Here is an 18,233-nt window from a genome sequence, read left to right as displayed (position 1 = left end):
AGCGACTCTCCTGTCTCGCGAGAACAACTCTTTTGTCTCGCGAGAGCGGGGCCGGCCGGACTCCCTAGCTCTCGCTCCACCCACTTCTCCTCGCTCGCTCTCTCCCATCCCCCCAAGCCAGTAGGTCTGCTGCGCAGCTCCCTTAGCGGTTGCCACCGCTGGAGACGGTTGGAAGAACCGTTGTGGGAGCTCTACCCGAGGCGGGCGACTTCTGCTTCCTCACAGCCAGACCCCGCGAGCACCGGAGTCGGCGCTACTGTCGCCCGACAGGGTATCTGAAGTAAAAGGGGGTAGGTTGGGCTGGTAGTTTCGAGAGCGGAGTCGGGAGAAGGACGGAAGAGCCACTGGGAGGGGGTGGGGCGGCGGAGTGGGGGAAGTGTAGAGGTCGCCACTTGGAGGCAGCCAGGCTGCGCCTCCCAGGCGATCTCCCACTTCCAGGAAGGCGGCCTGTCGGAAGGAGGATTAACTCAGGTGGAATTCAGTGGATGAAGCCGAGCCCCGAAGTGGGGGTCATCCAGCATTTCCCCTCCATTCCCTGCTGGTTTGGCCTCCGCCATTTTGGGTACGGCAGCGCGGCGCCCTCGGCTTCCCGCCCTTCTCCTCTTTCTGCTTTTTGCACCTCAGCTTCAGAAAACTGATTTAGGAGGCCGGTGGGTGGTTAAAGCTTCGCGGAAGGGATGAGGGTGGGAAGGAAGCGAGCAGGGAAAGGCTGGGCACTTGGGTGTGGGGAGGATCTGGGCCGTCGGGCGCGCTCCCGATGGAAATGGCGCCGGATGGGCCTGGCCTTCCACCGAGGCCTCCCTTCCTCCGCAGTCTCTGCTGGGCTACCTGGGCCGGCGGGACTGCGAGCGACTTCTGACGCAGATTCCCAAGATGAGAGAGGCTGGAGCTGGGGGAGGAAAGCCAATGGCGACGAAGGCGCTCAACTCCTAAATCCAGGACAAAGGAGGCAGACGGCCTCCTTTGTAATTCCGCCGCCCGGTGGCGAAGGTTTTTAAGCCAAGCTTGGCTGCCAGGCTAGGAAGTGGCGTACTCTCCCTAGCTCTCCGGTCTCTAGAGCAGCTAGATAAACGAAAAGTCTCCGGGGCGGAATAAAGGACGCTTAGCCGGCCCTTATATTCCACATTTGGAACTTCGAAAAGAGTACGTACTCATTTTCCAAAGGGTTCCCCCCCTCCCCGCCTTCCCATGCTTATCTTAAACTTATTGAAAGACTGTGGGTAATTGTTTTGTAAGCAGAAAAGCGAGTGATTTATCAAACAGGAATTTGAAATGGGCTTATTTCAAATAGATGAACTATGAAAATAGGCATTCTGAACCTTTGAGCGGGGGTGGGATGGGGTAATGGTTTTGTGTAGTTTGGCAAATACTGGGTTAGAATTAAATAGGAGCTTTATTTGGGGGAAACAGTTGTTAAAACACCACCAGTGATGGCAAAACTGTGTATAGGAATTAAGTCTCCAAGGATTGTATTTTGTGCAAAGATTGTAAGGCCATGGAAACAAAACACTTAAAAACACAGTTAGGGTATATTTTGTTTTGGTAGCTAAGCCTGTTTTCTATTTGGTATGTAGCATTGTAGTAACATTTTGACCAAGAAAATAAGCCTGCTCAACAGAAAGACAAACAGCAAGTTCAGTCATGTGATGTTGCGATGGTTTTAGTCCTTAGAACATTGGAGAATTGTGTCTGTAATTTTCATTGAAGCCGTACAAAAGGTGTAGGCATGGCTATTTTTACAGCTTTTGAAAAAATACAGTTCGTATTGCTGAAGATTTTCTGTGCTTCTCGTGGACTTTGAAAAGACAGCCCAGTTTCCTATAAATTATCAATAGTATGTGATGTAACAGCTTCCCTGATTGAATTACCCTAGAAACTTTTTTTCTTGCCCTCTTTTTCATCTGCATGGTAATTTGGAAATCCACCTAATTGCCCTAATATTTTTAATAACTGTTCTTATGGTGTTCTTATTTTGGTAAACAAGTGACTGAACTGCAGTGGCTGGTAAATTGTTCTAGAAAAGAACCCAATCATTTTAGAGGCTTCACTTTAGGTAGTAGTGGTGTCTCTTATTTGTTTTTAAAATTAAGGAGCAAGCACAATGAAAGCGGAATGATGAAAAATTTCCGTGTTAAGTATTTTATCATTTCTTGACCAAATTTTGAGGTTCCTTGTCATTATTTAGCAGCAGTTGGGCTACCGTTTAGAAAGTTACTAATGCATCAAATCCTTATTTTGTGTATTATATTTATGAAGATGGTATATGCCTCTGTGTTACAAAGGAATTTTGTCTCTTGCCTTTGTTGGTTGCCTTTTCTTAACAGCTTTGGGATACAGTTCATATACCATAAGTTTCACCCACTTAAAATCATACAATATGTGGTCTTGTGACTGGCATCCTTCATGTAGCATAATGTTTAGGAAATTATATTTTAAATCTCATATAGAACTGACCAAGATTATCCTAGTATTCCAGCAGCTGGTATTCTAACACTAGGAATTCTTTAAAAAAAATTAGCCCCTGGACATTAGCCATTAGACCCTGTTGCAAAGAAAGGTTGAGATGGATTATCCTGAATAAGTAGTAAATGCTTATTTAGGTAGTTTCTGAGACAGCTTTATTAATGTATAAGAACAAATACTCTATTTTAATGAGTTAAGAATCCATCTTGGTTTTGTTTTCTAAATAGAATTCTAGGTTCAAAACTTTTGAGGAGATAATAGTGAGGCTTTATTGGGTACTCTTCACACACGTGGGATGGAGAGTTGGCTTATAAAATAGTTCGTCTTCCGAATCTGTTTAACTTAGCCCAATTTAAATTGTATTAACAGTTTGGTTTTTTTTTTTTTAATAGACTATTTGTTTTATATAGATCTCATTGGTACAGGCTGATCCAAACATCAAAACTAGTTTCCTTGCTAGTGTTTCTTGCAAAGTGCTAATAATATTTATAGTAAAGATAAGTCAGTTTCCCTCTTTGGGAGGGAAGGAATTTGTTCATGAAACAGTACCTTTACACTGGGGGGAAAAATGTTCTAAATGATATAAAGCCACCACTTCTAAGATCTTTTCACAACAAATTAGATTGACTTTGCAAAGGTCTTAAGTTTTTCATTGGGAGGTTAACAAATGGGGGTTAGATCCTTTGCATTTTTTCCACTTCTGTTGCTAAATTCCCCTTTATAGAAAACGGTTATGTCTTGGGTTGCTGCGTTCTTTTTTGTTTTTGTTTTCCCCTTAAGAAAATTATCAAGATCTCCAAAATGTCTCCTTTTCCCAAAGCCTACTTTCAGGGGGACTAGCTGATTAAATTGTCTAGCTGTTTATGTATCCAAGTAAACCTTTCCAGAGACCCTCCTTTTTTTCCCCCTCTCTCTGCTTTAGACAATTCCTAAAGGTGCTTGAAAATTTAAGCCTCTGTTGACTTTGAAAAAAACTTGTAACAGTCCTTATTTCCTTTCAGGATTCAGAATAGGTTCCAATCCTTTAAGGTTTAGTTATTTTGTTTGTAGCTTATCTCATTAGTTTTACAAGGCCCCTTAGAATCCAGTAACAGTTGCCACCATTAAATGATTACTGTGTTGCAGACTAAGCATGGATTCTTCTGAGTCCAGTGAAGTATAAGTATGACTGCTACATTTTACAGTTGAATGCAGAGGTTAAGTAGTTTGCTTATTAATAAATTAAGTAGCAGTGAGTGACAGACTAGGGATTCAAGCCAAGAGTTTCCTTTGTCTTAAAAGTTCTTCCCAGTTACTCTCGTGCATAAGAGTTAGTTGTAATGTCAGATAAAATCTTGAACATCTGTGTCTAGACTGGCACTTAAGATAGCGAAAAAAGGCAGAGTCGGACTAAGCACACATGTGCAAAGCAAACAAGTACAAAGGTGATTCATATACAGAGGAATTTGCTGAATAGCCACATTTGGATAATTTCTGCATTAGCTTATTTTAAATGCATGGGTTCTAGGGGGAAATTTTTCCTCTTTGCAGATGCTACCCCAAACAGTTGGGTTAATAATTAGATCGTGTGAAATTAAGTATTAATGAATACTGCTTATATGAAATATCCTCAAGCTTAAAGGAATCAAGTGAACAAATTGTTTTGTTTACAGGGGAGGAGGTGGTGAGGGAAAGGTTTGAAATATTCAGGTGAGTAGGATTCCTACAGCTGCATAGAGAAATTTTATAAGATCTGGTAAGTTTCTGCAGCTGAAGGACTTCTGCATTAACCTCTTGAAAATGTTTGGGAATTGTAAAAAGAAAGGGTGATTGTCTCAGGATGGGAATTTGGTGGATGAGTTCTTTTGAGGGGGGAAGGAGGGCTGCTTGTACCCTAACTTTTTGAATGTGATTGCATTAATTAAAAAAAAACACAAAAAACTCAAGTAGTGAGTGAAGTGGTTTTTAATACACTATCTTCAATAATTGCCAAACAGATGGCTTTAAAAAGCTGTTTTTGGGTGCCCTTTTAGTTTTAAAACTCGGCCTAATTAAGTCAGTAATTTTAAAACTTGCTTTTGGGGAGTGTTTAAATCAGTTTTATAGTTAACAGGACTTTTTTCCCCCTTCGAAAACAATTTGGTATGTTCAGAATTACAGTGCATCTGTTAAGGTTAGACTTTAGTACCATTTGTCCAACATCAATAGGAGTATTCATTGTACTTCTGACTTAGGCTCTTACTGTGAATGGATGGTGGTACTATATACAACTTCGGAGGTTTTGTGTTTTTTTGTTTTTTGAAGAATTTGTGTAACTATTTCACGTGAATAATAAAACTTGGAAAATGTTAAGGAACATTTGAGACATGAAAAGATTAGAGTTGACATTAAGATGCACAGGGTCAAAAAAGTAGAGTTTGAACACTGATGGTAGAATTATGAAGTTTTCTTAAAATTACAACATTTTAATACTTAGAAATTCAGGATTGGGGGATGGGTTAGGTTTCACTGCCTTTACCCAGTCTTGTCTGCCCTGTAAGAGAAAGGTATTGTACCATTGTATAACCATATGTTACATTTGCTGTTGTGCACCACTGAGAGTTGGTTCTTCAGTACCTCTGGCAAGAGTGTATTTTGATTGACTGCTTTGTGTGCTTGTTTATTTTTTATAGCATTTAAATCAAACGGTATTGAGATGGATTGGGTTATGAAACATAATGGTCCAAATGACGCTAGTGATGGGACAGTACGACTTCGTGGACTGCCATTTGGTTGCAGCAAAGAGGAAATAGTTCAGTTCTTTCAAGGTACCTCTAGTATTAGTCAAAGTTTAGTAGTATTTTAATTTTATATTTCTATTACTCAGTTTTTAATTTGTAAAACCCATTTGTTTGGGGGACTTTTTGATTTGAGTGTATCTGGGTTAATGTATTAAGTTATGAAATGTGCTCCAGTTAATATTCAATACAGAATGTGTAAATATGTAAAACCTAACTAATGTGCAATGAACATAATTGAAAGTAATTATGTATGATGAAATGAATCATGAATTAGCATATGGAGCATAGTTAAATTTTATTTTTTTCCATGTAATATTAGGTGGCCTTTTGTGAGTGTGTATGTAATTTTAAACGACATTGGTCACAAAAAAACAAATTATATGATCCAGTAATATTTGAAAAGATCTTCCTTTGTATTATGGGGTGATGGGGAAACTAAGCTTTTTTTTTGTTTTGTTTTGTTTAGACTTGTTTTAAATATTTGATTCAGATGGGAATGTTTCAGCCTTTAACACTGTTCCCCTTGATGGGGTTATTTGTCCTTGGGTTAAAGGGTTGGAAATCGTGCCAAATGGGATAACATTGACGATGGACTACCAGGGGAGAAGCACAGGGGAGGCCTTCGTGCAGTTTGCTTCAAAGGAGATAGCAGAAAATGCTCTGGGGAAACACAAGGAAAGAATAGGGCACAGGTGGGGATGGAGAGTTTGGGATGGTGTTAAATTTTTATTTTTGGGGGTTGTGGGTCACTATTGCTTTAATGGGGGGGTAACAGTAACATTTTTCTGGGGTAGTTTAAAAGAATTGATAATTATCTAAATTTAACTTGGAAACTACAGATTTGGGTGGGGAATTAATGCTAATAGTTTGCTTAAATTAAAATTAGATTGTTTCCATTTTTCTGTAGGATGATGTTGATAAATGCTTTTGTATAATCAACTATTTTCTCTAAACATCTATTATATACTAAACAAAAAGAACTTGTATTTTGTGAATTGTTTTCAAATGACTTAATTTGTTTTTTAAAACTTAAATATTAATTATTTAAGTTTGTAGGTATAAAAGAATGTTAACTTTTGGTGTATTTAGGCAATTTTAATTGGGTTATATCTAGATGTAGAAAAACTTACTGCATTTTGCCCAGTATTTTATTTACTCTAATACATTTATGCTGAAACCTGTACCTTAAACCATTTTCAAATAGGTATATTGAGATCTTCAGAAGTAGCAGGAGTGAAATCAAAGGATTTTATGATCCACCAAGAAGATTGCTGGGCCAGCGACCAGGACCATATGATAGACCAATAGGAGGAAGAGGGGGTTATTATGGAGCTGGGCGTGGAAGTATGTATGACAGAATGCGACGAGGAGGTGATGGATATGATGGTGGTATGTGTATCTAATGAACAAAGGTTCTGTTGTCATTTTCTTAATGTTCCTGACACTTTGTCAAGAAATACAGAAATGGCAGTAATTTCAGTACCTACTAGGTTTAATAAATCTGTTCATACAAATGTGGATTCCCATGGGCAGCTATGGGACTTGATTGATGCGTGTATTGGCACCTAGTTTACCTACACAAAAATTTTTAAGAGATTGCCATGTTTTGACCTTTTCTGTTTGGCATCAGGATAAAAATTTTTATGTCTAAATGTGTGCTTTTCATACAAGTGTTAACTGCTTTTTTAATATACACTAAAATGGGTGTTGCAAACTTGGTTGGAGGGGTTGCAAACTTGTAACAATATAAGTTAACCATAGTGCTTGTCAGAAGATACATTTTTATAAACTAGATAATAAAAGTTTATCTCTTGAAAGCTTATTCATGTATTTCTCCTTAAATTACACAGGTTATGGAGGTTTTGATGACTATGGTGGCTATAATAATTATGGCTATGGAAATGATGGCTTTGATGACAGAATGAGAGATGGAAGAGGTAAGTATTAAAGATGGTGATTTTTAGGTGAATTTTAGTATTTGCTTTACATGCACTTAGTATAGGTGACTTGTATACAAAAATCAACTCAGGCATATTTCAGTGTATTCCTACATAGGGCTTTATATAGATATATACTTACAGAAAAATTTCCATATGATATTTAGAAAAACTTAAGTGTTAGGATTACTTGGGATGCCGGTGAAAAGTGTGTAAACAGGGAAAGGTGTGTATAGGAAAGAAATAATCTTTGGAAATTTTATTTTTTAGGTATGGGAGGACATGGTTATGGTGGAGCTGGTGATGCAAGTTCGGGTTTTCATGGTGGTCATTTTGTACATATGAGAGGACTGCCTTTTCGTGCAACTGAAAATGATATTGCTAATGTGAGTAATTTTAGTAAGTGGTTTTATATATAATCATAGTGTCTAATTTGAGTATTCTATGTAACAAGTCAGTTCTAGTGGTTTGGTTTGGCTTTCCCAGACTGTGATTAGAAATGAGGAACTAAAAATAATGGTAGTAGATGGCTGCTATTACTGATTTGAAACTGCTTCATTACAAATTGGTTAGAAAATAAGCAAATTTCAGCCCTTGGGGCCAAGTCAATCACTCATTATTTGTTGAGACCCCAATGGCCTACAAAGCTGAGGGTATTTATCATCTAGCCCTTAAAGAAAAATTTTGCCATTGATCTTACTGGGAGCCAACTGGACTAATTTTCAGGTGCTTTGGGGGGTGACTTAAATCTGATTAACTTGCAGTTAGAATTAAATGATATATTTTGGGACCTATGCATATACAGTTGGTAGGTTTATCAGACTCTGTTCTGATTCATAATACCCAATTTCTCTGCATGTCAGTCTCTCGGGTCACTTAATTCAAACAACTTTGAAATACCTTTCTTGGGAGTGGGCCGAGGAAGCTTGCTTTTCTCTCTGAGTGTAGTCAGGAAAATGAGACTTCTTTCCTTAGAGTGTAAACCCTTCTCTAGCTTAAAATACTTTTTAATATCACCTGGGTTATTTTTAAAGATCACTTTGCATTTGTTTTAATAGACTTAAAACCAAGGTGCATGGTAATTGTCTTTCAGTAATCTAAAAAGTAAAATAAGTGTTTTCTTTAGTTCTTCTCACCACTAAATCCAATCCGAGTACATATTGATATTGGAGCTGATGGCAGAGCAACAGGAGAAGCAGATGTAGAGTTTGTGACACATGAAGATGCAGTAGCTGCCATGTCTAAAGATAAAAATAACATGCGTAAGTAGTATAACCCTCTCATTTGTGATTCCTCAAATGTAAGAGGTTCTAGGAGCTTAGTGGTCTGGGACCTGAAACCATGTGGCTGCTAATAAGCTCAGACTTGGCTTTCTGATGGGGCTCTCTATTGAAGAGTTTAACTCAGGCTCTTTATACTTCACCGATTATTAGAGCTTAAGTTACTAAACAGGGAAAATGTTTGTTGCACTTAAGTTTTTATGCCATTTGGAAACATTGATAACTTGGGTGAGTTATTTCTCCATGTCATCAAATTTGTTTTTAAGCCATTAATCTCCACTAGTGATTCCCAAATTTGAGCACACATCAATCACTTGATACTTAATAAAAATAAGTTGCCCTGTATGCTACCCTCAAGGTGCTAATTCAGTTCTATGAATGGGCCTGGAATACATATATATCAAGGGAAATTTTTTTTTTTTAATGGGCACACTGGGTCTTTGTTGCTGTGCAAGGGCTCTTAGCTGTGGCAAGCAGGGGCTACTCTCTAGTTGCAGTGTGTGGGCTTCTTATGGTGGCTTCTCTTGTTGCAGAGCACAGGCGCGCGGGTGCTTGGGCCTCAGTAGTTGTAGCTCTTGAGTGCAGGCTTAGTAGCTGCGGCACATGGGCTTAGTTCTGCAGCATGTGGAATCTTCCCAAACCAGGGATTGAAACTGTGTCCCCTGCATTGGCAGGCAGATTCTTAACCACTGAACCACCAGGGAAGTTCTGGAATTATTTTTAAGATGTATACCAGCAGGTTCTAAAATAATGAGTCAGCCCTTTTATAGATAAGGAGACTGAAGCGTAAAACACTTGTAACTAGTTCAAGCTTGAACAGTTTAAACGAACCTTAGATTTTAGTTGTATCGTCACTCCACTAGGAATTTGCAAGCATTCTTTTTCACATTAATGTTAGTCAATCTTTCTGCACTTATTTATAAATTTTATTCAACATTCTTTTTTCACCTGTTACTCAAAAGAACATCGATACATCGAACTTTTCTTGAATTCAACTCCTGGAGGCGGCTCTGGAATGGGAGGTTCTGGAATGGGAGGCTACGGCAGAGATGGAATGGGTATGTAAAGCTTTTTAAATATTAAGCCGAGTTAGACACTTAGCAAGTCAATCTCAAACTTTTTTTTTTTTTTTTTTAAAGATAATCAGGGAGGCTATGGATCTGTTGGAAGAATGGGAATGGGGAACAATTACAGTGGAGGATATGGTACTCCTGATGGCTTGGGTGGTTACGGTGAGTGTCTTTTACTCTGGTTCAGTTTGAGTCCCCATATGCGGTGCAGTTTAAAGTTCATATATTGTTCCTTTTTTTTTAATTGACGTATAGTTGATTTACAGTATTGTTTATATTTTTTAATAACTTATGCATTTGTATCCTCTACTAAACGGTTCTTAATGTCTTTTTTCCTAAGGCCGTGGTGGTGGAGGCAGTGGCGGTTATTATGGGCAAGGTGGCATGAGTGGAGGTGGATGGCGTGGGATGTACTAAAAGCATAACCACACATACAAAAGTCCTGACAACAGCATCTGGTCTACTAGACTTTCTTACAGAATTACTTTCTTTTGTATTTTAAGAACTTTATAATGACTGAAGGAATGTGTTTTCAAAATATTATTTGGTAAAGCAACAGATTGTGATGGGAAAATCTGTTTTCTGTAGGTTTTATTTGTTGCATACTTTGACTTAAAAAAATAAATTTTTATATTCAAACCACTGATGTTGATACTTTTTATATAGTTACTCCTGAGGATGTGCTGCTTTCATAAGATTTGGGTTGATGTATTTTACTATTAGCTCTACACGAAGTAGTTTAATCTTAAGAGGACAATGGTTCACCTCTGCATAAACTACAAGTCTTAATAAGCAGACATCTGGAATAGAGCTTGGAGAATAATTAGTGTTACTCTTTAATTTCTCCTGGACAACACTGTAAATATAAAACCTAAAGATGAGTTTAGGTAACTTCAGGAGTATAAATTGGCTAATTCTATATTTTCAGACATTTATCTGGCATAGCTCTGAAATGTTAAAAATCCAGGAGGTATCTGGACTTAATGTATATTCATAATTGTGTTACCTGCAGATGGAAGTGTTGGAAGTTTAGATTCTAGCTCTAGACTTTAGAAGAAATCCCCTCAGCACTTGACTGAAGTACCAAAAAAATGTTTCCCAAAAGTGATAGTTGTAAGTTCTCAAAATGTCTTAGATTAGGTTAAGGTTCTCGGTGACAAGAGATTCACTACAAGTACAAAGGTATTTACCGTGGAGTATAATTCTCACAGGTGTATTCCGTTTCCAGCCAAATAGTTAAAGCATATGGCTTTTAAAATAACTGTATAGATAACTACTTTTTAAAAATGTAAGACACAAGTCTGTGTCTTGAGAGTGTTGAGATTGGATTCTGCATCTAATTTGTTTCGAGTTTTAGAGCCATTGTATTTAATAATTTTATGTAGCAAGGAAAAAAGGTGCTTTATTTTTAATCCCTTTGATCAATATGGCTTTTCTTCCAAATTGGCTAATGGATCAAAATGAAACCTGTCAATGTGAATTCAGTTATTGAACTTGTTACTTGTTTTTGCTAGAAATGTTATTAATGTAATAAATATCAGTATGGGAGATGAGTATGGCGTCTGTCCTAGAATGCTTTGTTGTCAGTTAATGATTAGAAACCAAATTGGTAGAAGGTACTATATCTAATTGAATATTAGACAAAGTGACAAAGGAATAATTTCTGCTGCTGTTAAAGAAGGCAGCTTGGTAGCATAAGTGGAACCTATCAACTGGAGCAATGATTCATCTTACTGCCTGTACTCACTCCCTTAATTACTAGGCTCACACCACTTTTCTAAAACAGGCTTAATTTTTCAGGTGTTTTATTTGTCATATAAAATTCACATTTTAGAGAAGTGTGAATATGAGAATTAACAATCACAATTCCTTGGCACCATGATAGCATTAGGTTACTACTAGATGAGGGTGTAACAGTACACAAAGTGCACAAAATACACAGTTCTATTACATGAAATCCAAAATTAGATTATGGTTTTTAGATACAAGTCAAAACAAAATGGAGCAAGTTTCAGTATTTTCTTAGAAAAAGCCTGCCTGCAAAAGACCCAAATCAATGGCAATAACATGAATGGTGAAGAATTTAAATTGGGACTAAAAATCATGGTTTATTTGTTGAATGAAACCAGGGTTGGTATTTAAGAGAATCACATTTTAAAGTTTAAGCACAATAATAAAAAACAGCACTTGAAATTTTTCATTTTTGCTTATTCTCGTCATAAAAATGTTAACCCATCCCATCAGTACAAAACAGTTCAAAGAATATAATTCATGTTTCAAATACTCCTATCAGAGCATTAAAGACCACCTATAAATCTGTATGTCCATTCTGACTGAAGACTAAAAACTGGATTATGGAAAAGAAATCTGAAAGTAAAACAGTGGTTTCATACTTGGGCAACTTAGAAAATTAATTTTAAACCTCAACAGAAGTATGTACTCAGGATAACGATCCTGTAGAATAAGCAGTGCTATCTTAGTGGGGAGGGAGTAGCCATGCTTTATTTAGTAGTGCTCTTAGGAGTAATGTGGATACCAATAATGGCATGTTTAAAAGGTACAAACTCAAAAGTGCATGACTTAAGACTTAAAAAAGTAGAACCCCAAGTGGTGATGCTGTGGAAACGGTTAATTATACAAGGGTAGTTTTAAAGATTAATTAAATTCTTGGTATGCTATAAACTATTAACAGGGATTAGTGTTTACTGACTTTATGCTTGAAATAGTTCAAGTATATATGTAATGGCAGGGCTCTAGGTCCTGGCTTGGAGGTGCTAATAAATGGTATTTTACTCTACTGTAGTAGACTGCCACAGTGTAATGCTTCCTAAAAGTTACTGGGCTGGAAAGGTAATACAGAACTTTTTTTACTCAAACCTGTCATAATCAAAGGCAAAGTTTAACTGTATTTTAGATTTCTCCTTAAATGCTAAGGGAAAATCAGGAGCCTATAATCCTGGCTATTACATTTTTTTCTAGGAAAATTTATGTTTTGACATTTTTTTGGCCATGCCCATGTGGTATGCAGGATCTTAATCCAGGGATCCATCCTGTGCCCCCCTGCAGTGCAAGTGTGAAGTCTTTACTAGACTGCCAGAGCAGTTCCTATGTTTTGACTTTTAAAGGTGTGAGTCCCCCCTAAGAAATGGATATAACTTTTCAAAATATTTGGAGACAAAGTAATACCTCTTTCAACCACTATATCTGAAAGTTCAGCAAAATACCACATTGACTATAGAGAAGGAAGGCATTTTCTAATGCAAAATGGGCAGAGGAGGGGAAGCAGATAAATACAGTTGACACTTTACCAAGGTAATGAAAAACCTGTTGAAATAGTAATACTAAAATGTGCATTTCCAGTCGTTCTCGGAACTGTGAGTCTTTAAAGTGCATTAAGAAAAAATTACAGGCACCATCAAATATCAATTTGACAATCTGGAGAATAATAATCTGAAACTATTTTTCAGAAGGCCTTTGCAAAATAAGGCAAACATGTAGGCTATGCTCTCTGGCCTCTCCATGGCACTAAGAAAAGAGTTACATAATAACTACTCAGACAGCATCTGTACCAGTTTTACTTTCACATATTCAACTCACAGGAATTCTTAATGTATAATTTGAGATTTCCTTTGCCATTTTTATTCAAAAATAACAGGGCATGCTTTAAAGTAACCTTAGCCTAATTCCTGACTGTAGTTATCATGTAACTTTTCTTAATGCCATGGAGAGGCCAGAGAGCATAGCCTACATGTTTGCCTTATTTTGTAAAGTGCAGTCGCTCAGTTGTGTCTGAGGGTTGCAAAGCGTCGGACACGACTGAGCGACTTCAGTTTACAAAATAAGGCAAACATGTAGGCTATGCTCTCTGGCCTCTCCATGGCATTAAGAAAAGAGTTACATGATAACTACAGTCAGGAATTAGGCTAAAGTTACTTTAAAGCATGCCCTGTTATTTGAATAAAAATGGCAAAGGAAATCTCATACATTAAGAGTTCCTGTGAGTTGAATATGTGAAAGTAAAACTGGTACAGATGCTGTCTGAAAGCTGCTTAAGGGCTGTCTGAATACATTGTACACACGTTCATATGTAACATTCATCATTCATTGTAGGTACTTTTCATACATTAGTTCTGGAATATTATGGCAAGTTAGATGAGCATCTTTGAATTAGCAATGCGTGACAGGAATCACAAACCCGTACTGGCTTCGGTGAAGAAGGCAAAGGCAGTTCGTTGTCAGAACAGGCATTACAGAAAATTTCCCCACAATTTCTACAGTGGTGCTATTAAATGGAAAAATCAGAGGGAAAAAAATGAGTAAAATTAGCCATATTTGCACCAAAACTTTTGGACTCACTTCCTGTTCTCCCTTACCTTTCTCTTAGACAGTGAGAATTCCTTTTCACAAAGTTTACAATGTGTTGCTTCTTTGTCTTTCAACCAAACCAGTCCCTGATAGAGGAAAAATATAATTATTAATGCTCAAATTAGTACTAAAAGATACATGAAAACATTTCTGACCAAGAGCATTTTATAGGAATATGCATACAGATAAACCAAAAATCAGTCCTCCTTTTTTTTTTTGACAGATTTATTGAAACAGTTGTAGATGAAACAAATGTGGAATTTCCTTCAAAATAATCTGGGTGAGGAAAAAGGGACATGCTTATATAAATAAGCAAGATTGACCATGTATTGATAAATAGTGAAACTGGATGATGGTTCATTTTACTCTTTACAACTGAATACTAGAACATTTCATGACAAATGTTTTTAACAAAAATCCACTATGGATAGTAACTAAAGAAAGAATCTTAATGTCTAGTCCAAAAACACTTAAAGATAAGTTTTCACTGTGAAATACATGAGTTTGGCATTATGTATGTATTATACACAACTAATCCACAAAATTTGAAGAGAATTTGTAAATCAAATGATTGAGTTCTTTAGGTAAGACTTCACCTTAAATTCAGTTCTACAGTGCTATAAATTTCCCTTCTGTAACTCACAAATTTAACAGATACTCTGTAAACTTTTATAGCAAATGTAAGTAGTCTTAATTAAACAGGTAGAAATTAACTCGATACCTAAAATTTCTAACTAACTTGACTCATTCTTAACCAACCAAGATCTTGGCTAGGAAAAGCATTTTTCCCCCTATGAAAGCAACTTTGTTAGGTGGTTCCCATTTTATAATGAGAAGACCTAAGTTTGAAAGAAGTCCTGTATTTCTGATTAATCTCATCACATGTCCCTTTTGGAAACAGCCCAGACTAAGCTACACTGCTGCTGCTGCTTCCACAGAACCAAGTATATCTGACTCTTAACTTAAGTATATCTGATTCTAACTTGGAAGAGGGAGCGAGCAAAATAGGACCTACACCAGCTAACGAGAGAAAAATCTTACAAGCGGAAAAACCCACAGACATTCTCAAAAGCCTGAGTTTTCTTGAAAGCGTCTTCTACCTGACAGCATAATTCTTGGAAGAAACTAAGATGAAGAGAGAGTAAGCATTCAGGGATCAAGACTGCAAGGTTAATTTCACAGTCTTATAGCAGAGGTAAGACAAATGGTATTGGGTTACTGCACTTCAGGCACTCCTAAGGCTTCTTAGAACACAGGATTGTAAGAAGTGAAGATATAAAAACAAAAAAAACCCTAGACAGCTCCCATCAGAGACTGACCAGCAGAATCACATGATTTGAATCATGGAATTATTTTTTTTAAAGCAAGATGAGGCCTTGAAGATAATTCAGTCTAACTTGGAACACCATAAAAAGCAAAGTGATTTGCCAAATGTCCCAAAGTCACATAGTGCAAGCAACTTTGCTGCCCAGCTATGTTTGTAAGGACGAGAGCCTGACATGAAGCAGATTTCCAAACACCATCATTTGGTTCAAAAGTAAGTAACGTTCTGACATCAGGGTTGAGCTTCCAACTTTATTTCCAGACTTATGAACTTACCTTGCACCTCTCAAGGAGAAAAGCTGTACAATGTAGGGTAAGCCTAGTGCATTAGCTAGAAGGGACCTCAGAACAGCACCCTCAAGCTTTCATTTTACAGATTAAAAAAACTTGAGATCCAGGGAGCTGAATTGCTTCCTCAACAAAACAAAGCTGTTTACAAGCAGAGCCAAAACTAAAGGGGGCAAGCTACTGCTCTGCAAACAAATGGCTATTTTTCTCTGCCCTTGGCATTCCAGAATATCAGCTACTCAGGTTAAATCCTCCAAACGGTATTAAGGATCCTTCTCTGAACAAAGTCAACTGCTCCAGAGAGAAGTAGATACCAACACTGGGAGAAGATACCCAACAGACTGGAAGTTGACAGATTTCTCTTTGGTCAAGGCCTCCCTGTCTATTACAACACATCCCCACCCACCTAACCAACAAACACCAGGCTTCCAAGATTTTTTGTGCCTTTCATCAAAACTGGGAGATTTTCTAACATTTGAGGAATGATTTGGGCATGAAGTACTCCAGCCAAATAAACAGAAGAAAATATTCAGAGGAAACAGAATGGCAGCAATAAAAGAAAACATTAAAGAAATTATAATGGAATATCCTCAGAGATAAAACAAGATGTTATTTTAAAAAGGAAAAATGAGCAAATAGGAGCCTGCTGAATATTAAAAATATAGTAACAGAAATAAGTCTCACAGAAGGTGGAAACTTTAGGTTTAATTTCCAGTTTATAGGCTTAAATAAGGGCATAGAGGAAAAAATACTATTTAGAAGAAATCAGATAAAATCCAAAACATAAGAAACTGCAATAGCTGGTTTACAATAGACCCATTGTAAGAAATAGACCCATTGTAAGACAACAGACCCATCAACTGGACAATAATAAGCACCAAAAAAAAAAAAAAAAGTCATATAAATCCATTTTCATACACATAAAAATGGAAATCTAGATAATGTAGGCTAGATATGAACAATAAAACTGTTAGAAAAACATAATGATTAACAAAAACAGTAGACTGTTACTGTAGGGAAGGGAATGCAATCAGGGAGCACACATGTTCTACCACAAGCTAAAACAGTATGCTAGCATTTTTAACTTGTACTGTACATGTCCTCTTGTATATATGATATATATTTCACAGTGAAAAATTTTTACAAAAGAGCTTAAAAAATGACAGTTGGGCAAACATCCCTACGTATCTCCTAAAAAAGTGTGAGAGCAGAATAAAGGCATACAGATTCATAAAATCTTTTTTTATTCATTCACCATTTTCTAGGAGGCTATTGAAGGAAGCATTGCCCAGTAGGAATTCCATGTTGATCAAGTGGTTAGGATTCCATGCTCTCACTGCCAAAGACCCAGGTTTGATGCCTAGCTGGCTAACTATTTATAAAAAAGTCCCACAAGCTGTGTGGCAGGGCGAAAAAAAAAGCATTGAAAGAATGAATGACAACAAAGGGAAATGCCAGGACAAGAGTGACCAGACCAGACAGGAGCAATAAAGCAGAGAACTTCAATAAGTATGACTCTGATGGAAAAAGAAAGAACTGATTCCTTAATTCATTTTTACCATGTGAAAAACTTCTATCAAAAAGCATTTAATAGAAGTGTTTGTGGAGAAGGCAATGGTACCCCATTCCACTAGTACTCTTGCCTGGAAAATCCCATGGACGGAGGACCCTGGTGGGCCGCAGTCCATGGGGTCGCTAAGAGTCGGACACGACTGAGCGACTTCAATTTCACTTTTCACTTTCATGCATTGGAGAAGGAAATGGCAACCCATTCCAGTGTTCTTGCCTGGAGAATCCCAGGGACGGGGGAGCCTGGTGGGCTGCCGTCTGTGGGGTCGCACAGAGTCGGACACGACTGAAGCGACTTAGCAGCAGCAGAAGTGTTTGAAGGTATAAGAAAACTCTGATTCTCAAATACAACTAAAAAAGGCAGGGGGGGTAAATATTAGCTCTAGAGGAAATGAAAAGTTGTTCAAGAAAAAAAATACAACTGCAATATATAATACTACCTGCCCCAGCAAGGAACAGTATTTAAATACTCATAATAAAGAATATATAGTAAATATATTTCACAAAAACTTTTACTTAACTACAGGAGAAGAACAGTGAAGAGTAGACAGACCAGGGGGAGAGTTAGCAAAACTCATCCATCATGTTAATGAGGCAATACACAGGTCTGCATAATACTTAAGAAATAGGGAAATACTAGAAGAAACAACTAAAAAGAATTAAAAGTAGCTCCCTAATGGTGGCAAAAGCTGGAATGGATAAGGGACAAGAAGGTGAAAAACAAAAGACTGCTTCCCTTTTTTTCTTTTTTTTAAGTCTTCGTAGTATGTAGTACAATTTGATTTTTTAAATGACTTTCATGTAACACTTTGGTAAAGGAAATGGGGAGCTTGTGCGGTTAAGAAGCCATCTGTCACTGAAGTACTCACACAGAGACTATATTTTCTCCTCTGTTGTAAGAACCATGTATTCAGTTGTACCAAATCACTTTCACTCAATTAACATACTCAATATTCAAAGCAACCTTAGGCAAAATCATAAGCCAAAATCAGAAGAGGAAACAGACTCCATGGTGATATGTGACTTGAAGATCAAAAACTAGTAACAGACTGGCTCAGGAATTTAAGGATTATCAAATCCAAAGGCAGTTTCACTCTAACCATGCCACAACTTCAGGAAAGTAGACAAAACTATTTCCAAGGTCATTTCCAACATGAGGAATTTTAATAATGTGTTCCA

General features: G+C 37.4%; 2 protein-coding genes across 28 annotated transcripts in view; one reads left to right on the top strand and one right to left on the bottom strand.

Annotated features, from left to right (window-relative positions):
* Nucleotides 1-114: 114 nt before the first annotated feature.
* Nucleotides 115-10,148, top strand: HNRNPH3 (heterogeneous nuclear ribonucleoprotein H3). Of its 24 annotated transcripts, none has more exons than XM_086382738.1 (12): nt 115-271; nt 439-562; nt 814-1,143; nt 5,115-5,249; nt 5,776-5,914; nt 6,427-6,566; nt 7,073-7,159; nt 7,430-7,545; nt 8,286-8,421; nt 9,402-9,497; nt 9,579-9,671; nt 9,850-10,148. In XM_086382738.1, the coding sequence occupies exons 4-12, from the start codon at nt 5,138-5,140 to the stop codon at nt 9,924-9,926; spliced, it is 996 nt and encodes a 331-aa protein (XP_086238864.1). In that variant the 5' UTR covers nt 115-271; nt 439-562; nt 814-1,143; nt 5,115-5,137; the 3' UTR covers nt 9,927-10,148. The 24 variants fall into 24 exon arrangements, with proteins under 24 accessions (XP_086238864.1, XP_086238857.1, XP_086238862.1 ...); XM_086382731.1 differs by having other exon boundaries at nt 6,427-6,611; XM_086382736.1 differs by having other exon boundaries at nt 115-290.
* Nucleotides 10,149-11,597: 1,449 nt separating this feature from the next.
* The window catches only part of RUFY2 (RUN and FYVE domain containing 2), a 44,363-nt gene continuing 37,727 nt past the window's right edge, over nt 11,598-18,233 (bottom strand). For 2 of the 4 annotated variants that reach the window (XM_086382723.1, XM_086382724.1), the window contains exons 17-18: nt 13,883-13,960; nt 11,598-13,791 (exon numbers count right to left, since the gene is read on the bottom strand). In XM_086382723.1, coding sequence (XP_086238849.1) covers nt 13,648-13,791; nt 13,883-13,960 — 222 coding nt within the window. In that variant the 3' untranslated portion in view covers nt 11,598-13,647. The remainder of the gene's footprint in view (nt 13,792-13,882; nt 13,961-18,233) is intronic. The other 2 variants (XR_015157106.1, XR_015157107.1) reach the window with 1 other exon arrangement.

The sequence above is a fragment of the Bos grunniens genome, chromosome 28, assembly GCF_055505025.1.
Source record: "Bos grunniens cultivar Pamir isolate PY7600 chromosome 28, Bosgru_T2T1.0, whole genome shotgun sequence".
Lineage (NCBI taxonomy): Eukaryota > Metazoa > Chordata > Mammalia > Artiodactyla > Bovidae > Bos > Bos grunniens.
This window is presented reverse-complemented; position numbering and strand designations above follow the sequence as displayed.

What these genes read in the sequence shown, in the direction of transcription:
- HNRNPH3 (XM_086382727.1), top strand. Translation starts at nt 5,138, where the DNA reads ATGGATTGGGTTATGAAACATAATGGTCCAAATGACGCTAGTGATGGG. An exon ending in AAGGAAAGAATAGGGCACAG is followed by an intron (nt 5,915 to 6,426) that starts GTGGGGATGGAG and finishes ATTTTCAAATAG; the next exon opens with GTATATTGAGATCTTCAGAA. An exon ending in CTGAAAATGATATTGCTAAT is followed by an intron (nt 7,546 to 8,285) that starts GTGAGTAATTTT and finishes TGTTTTCTTTAG; the next exon opens with TTCTTCTCACCACTAAATCC.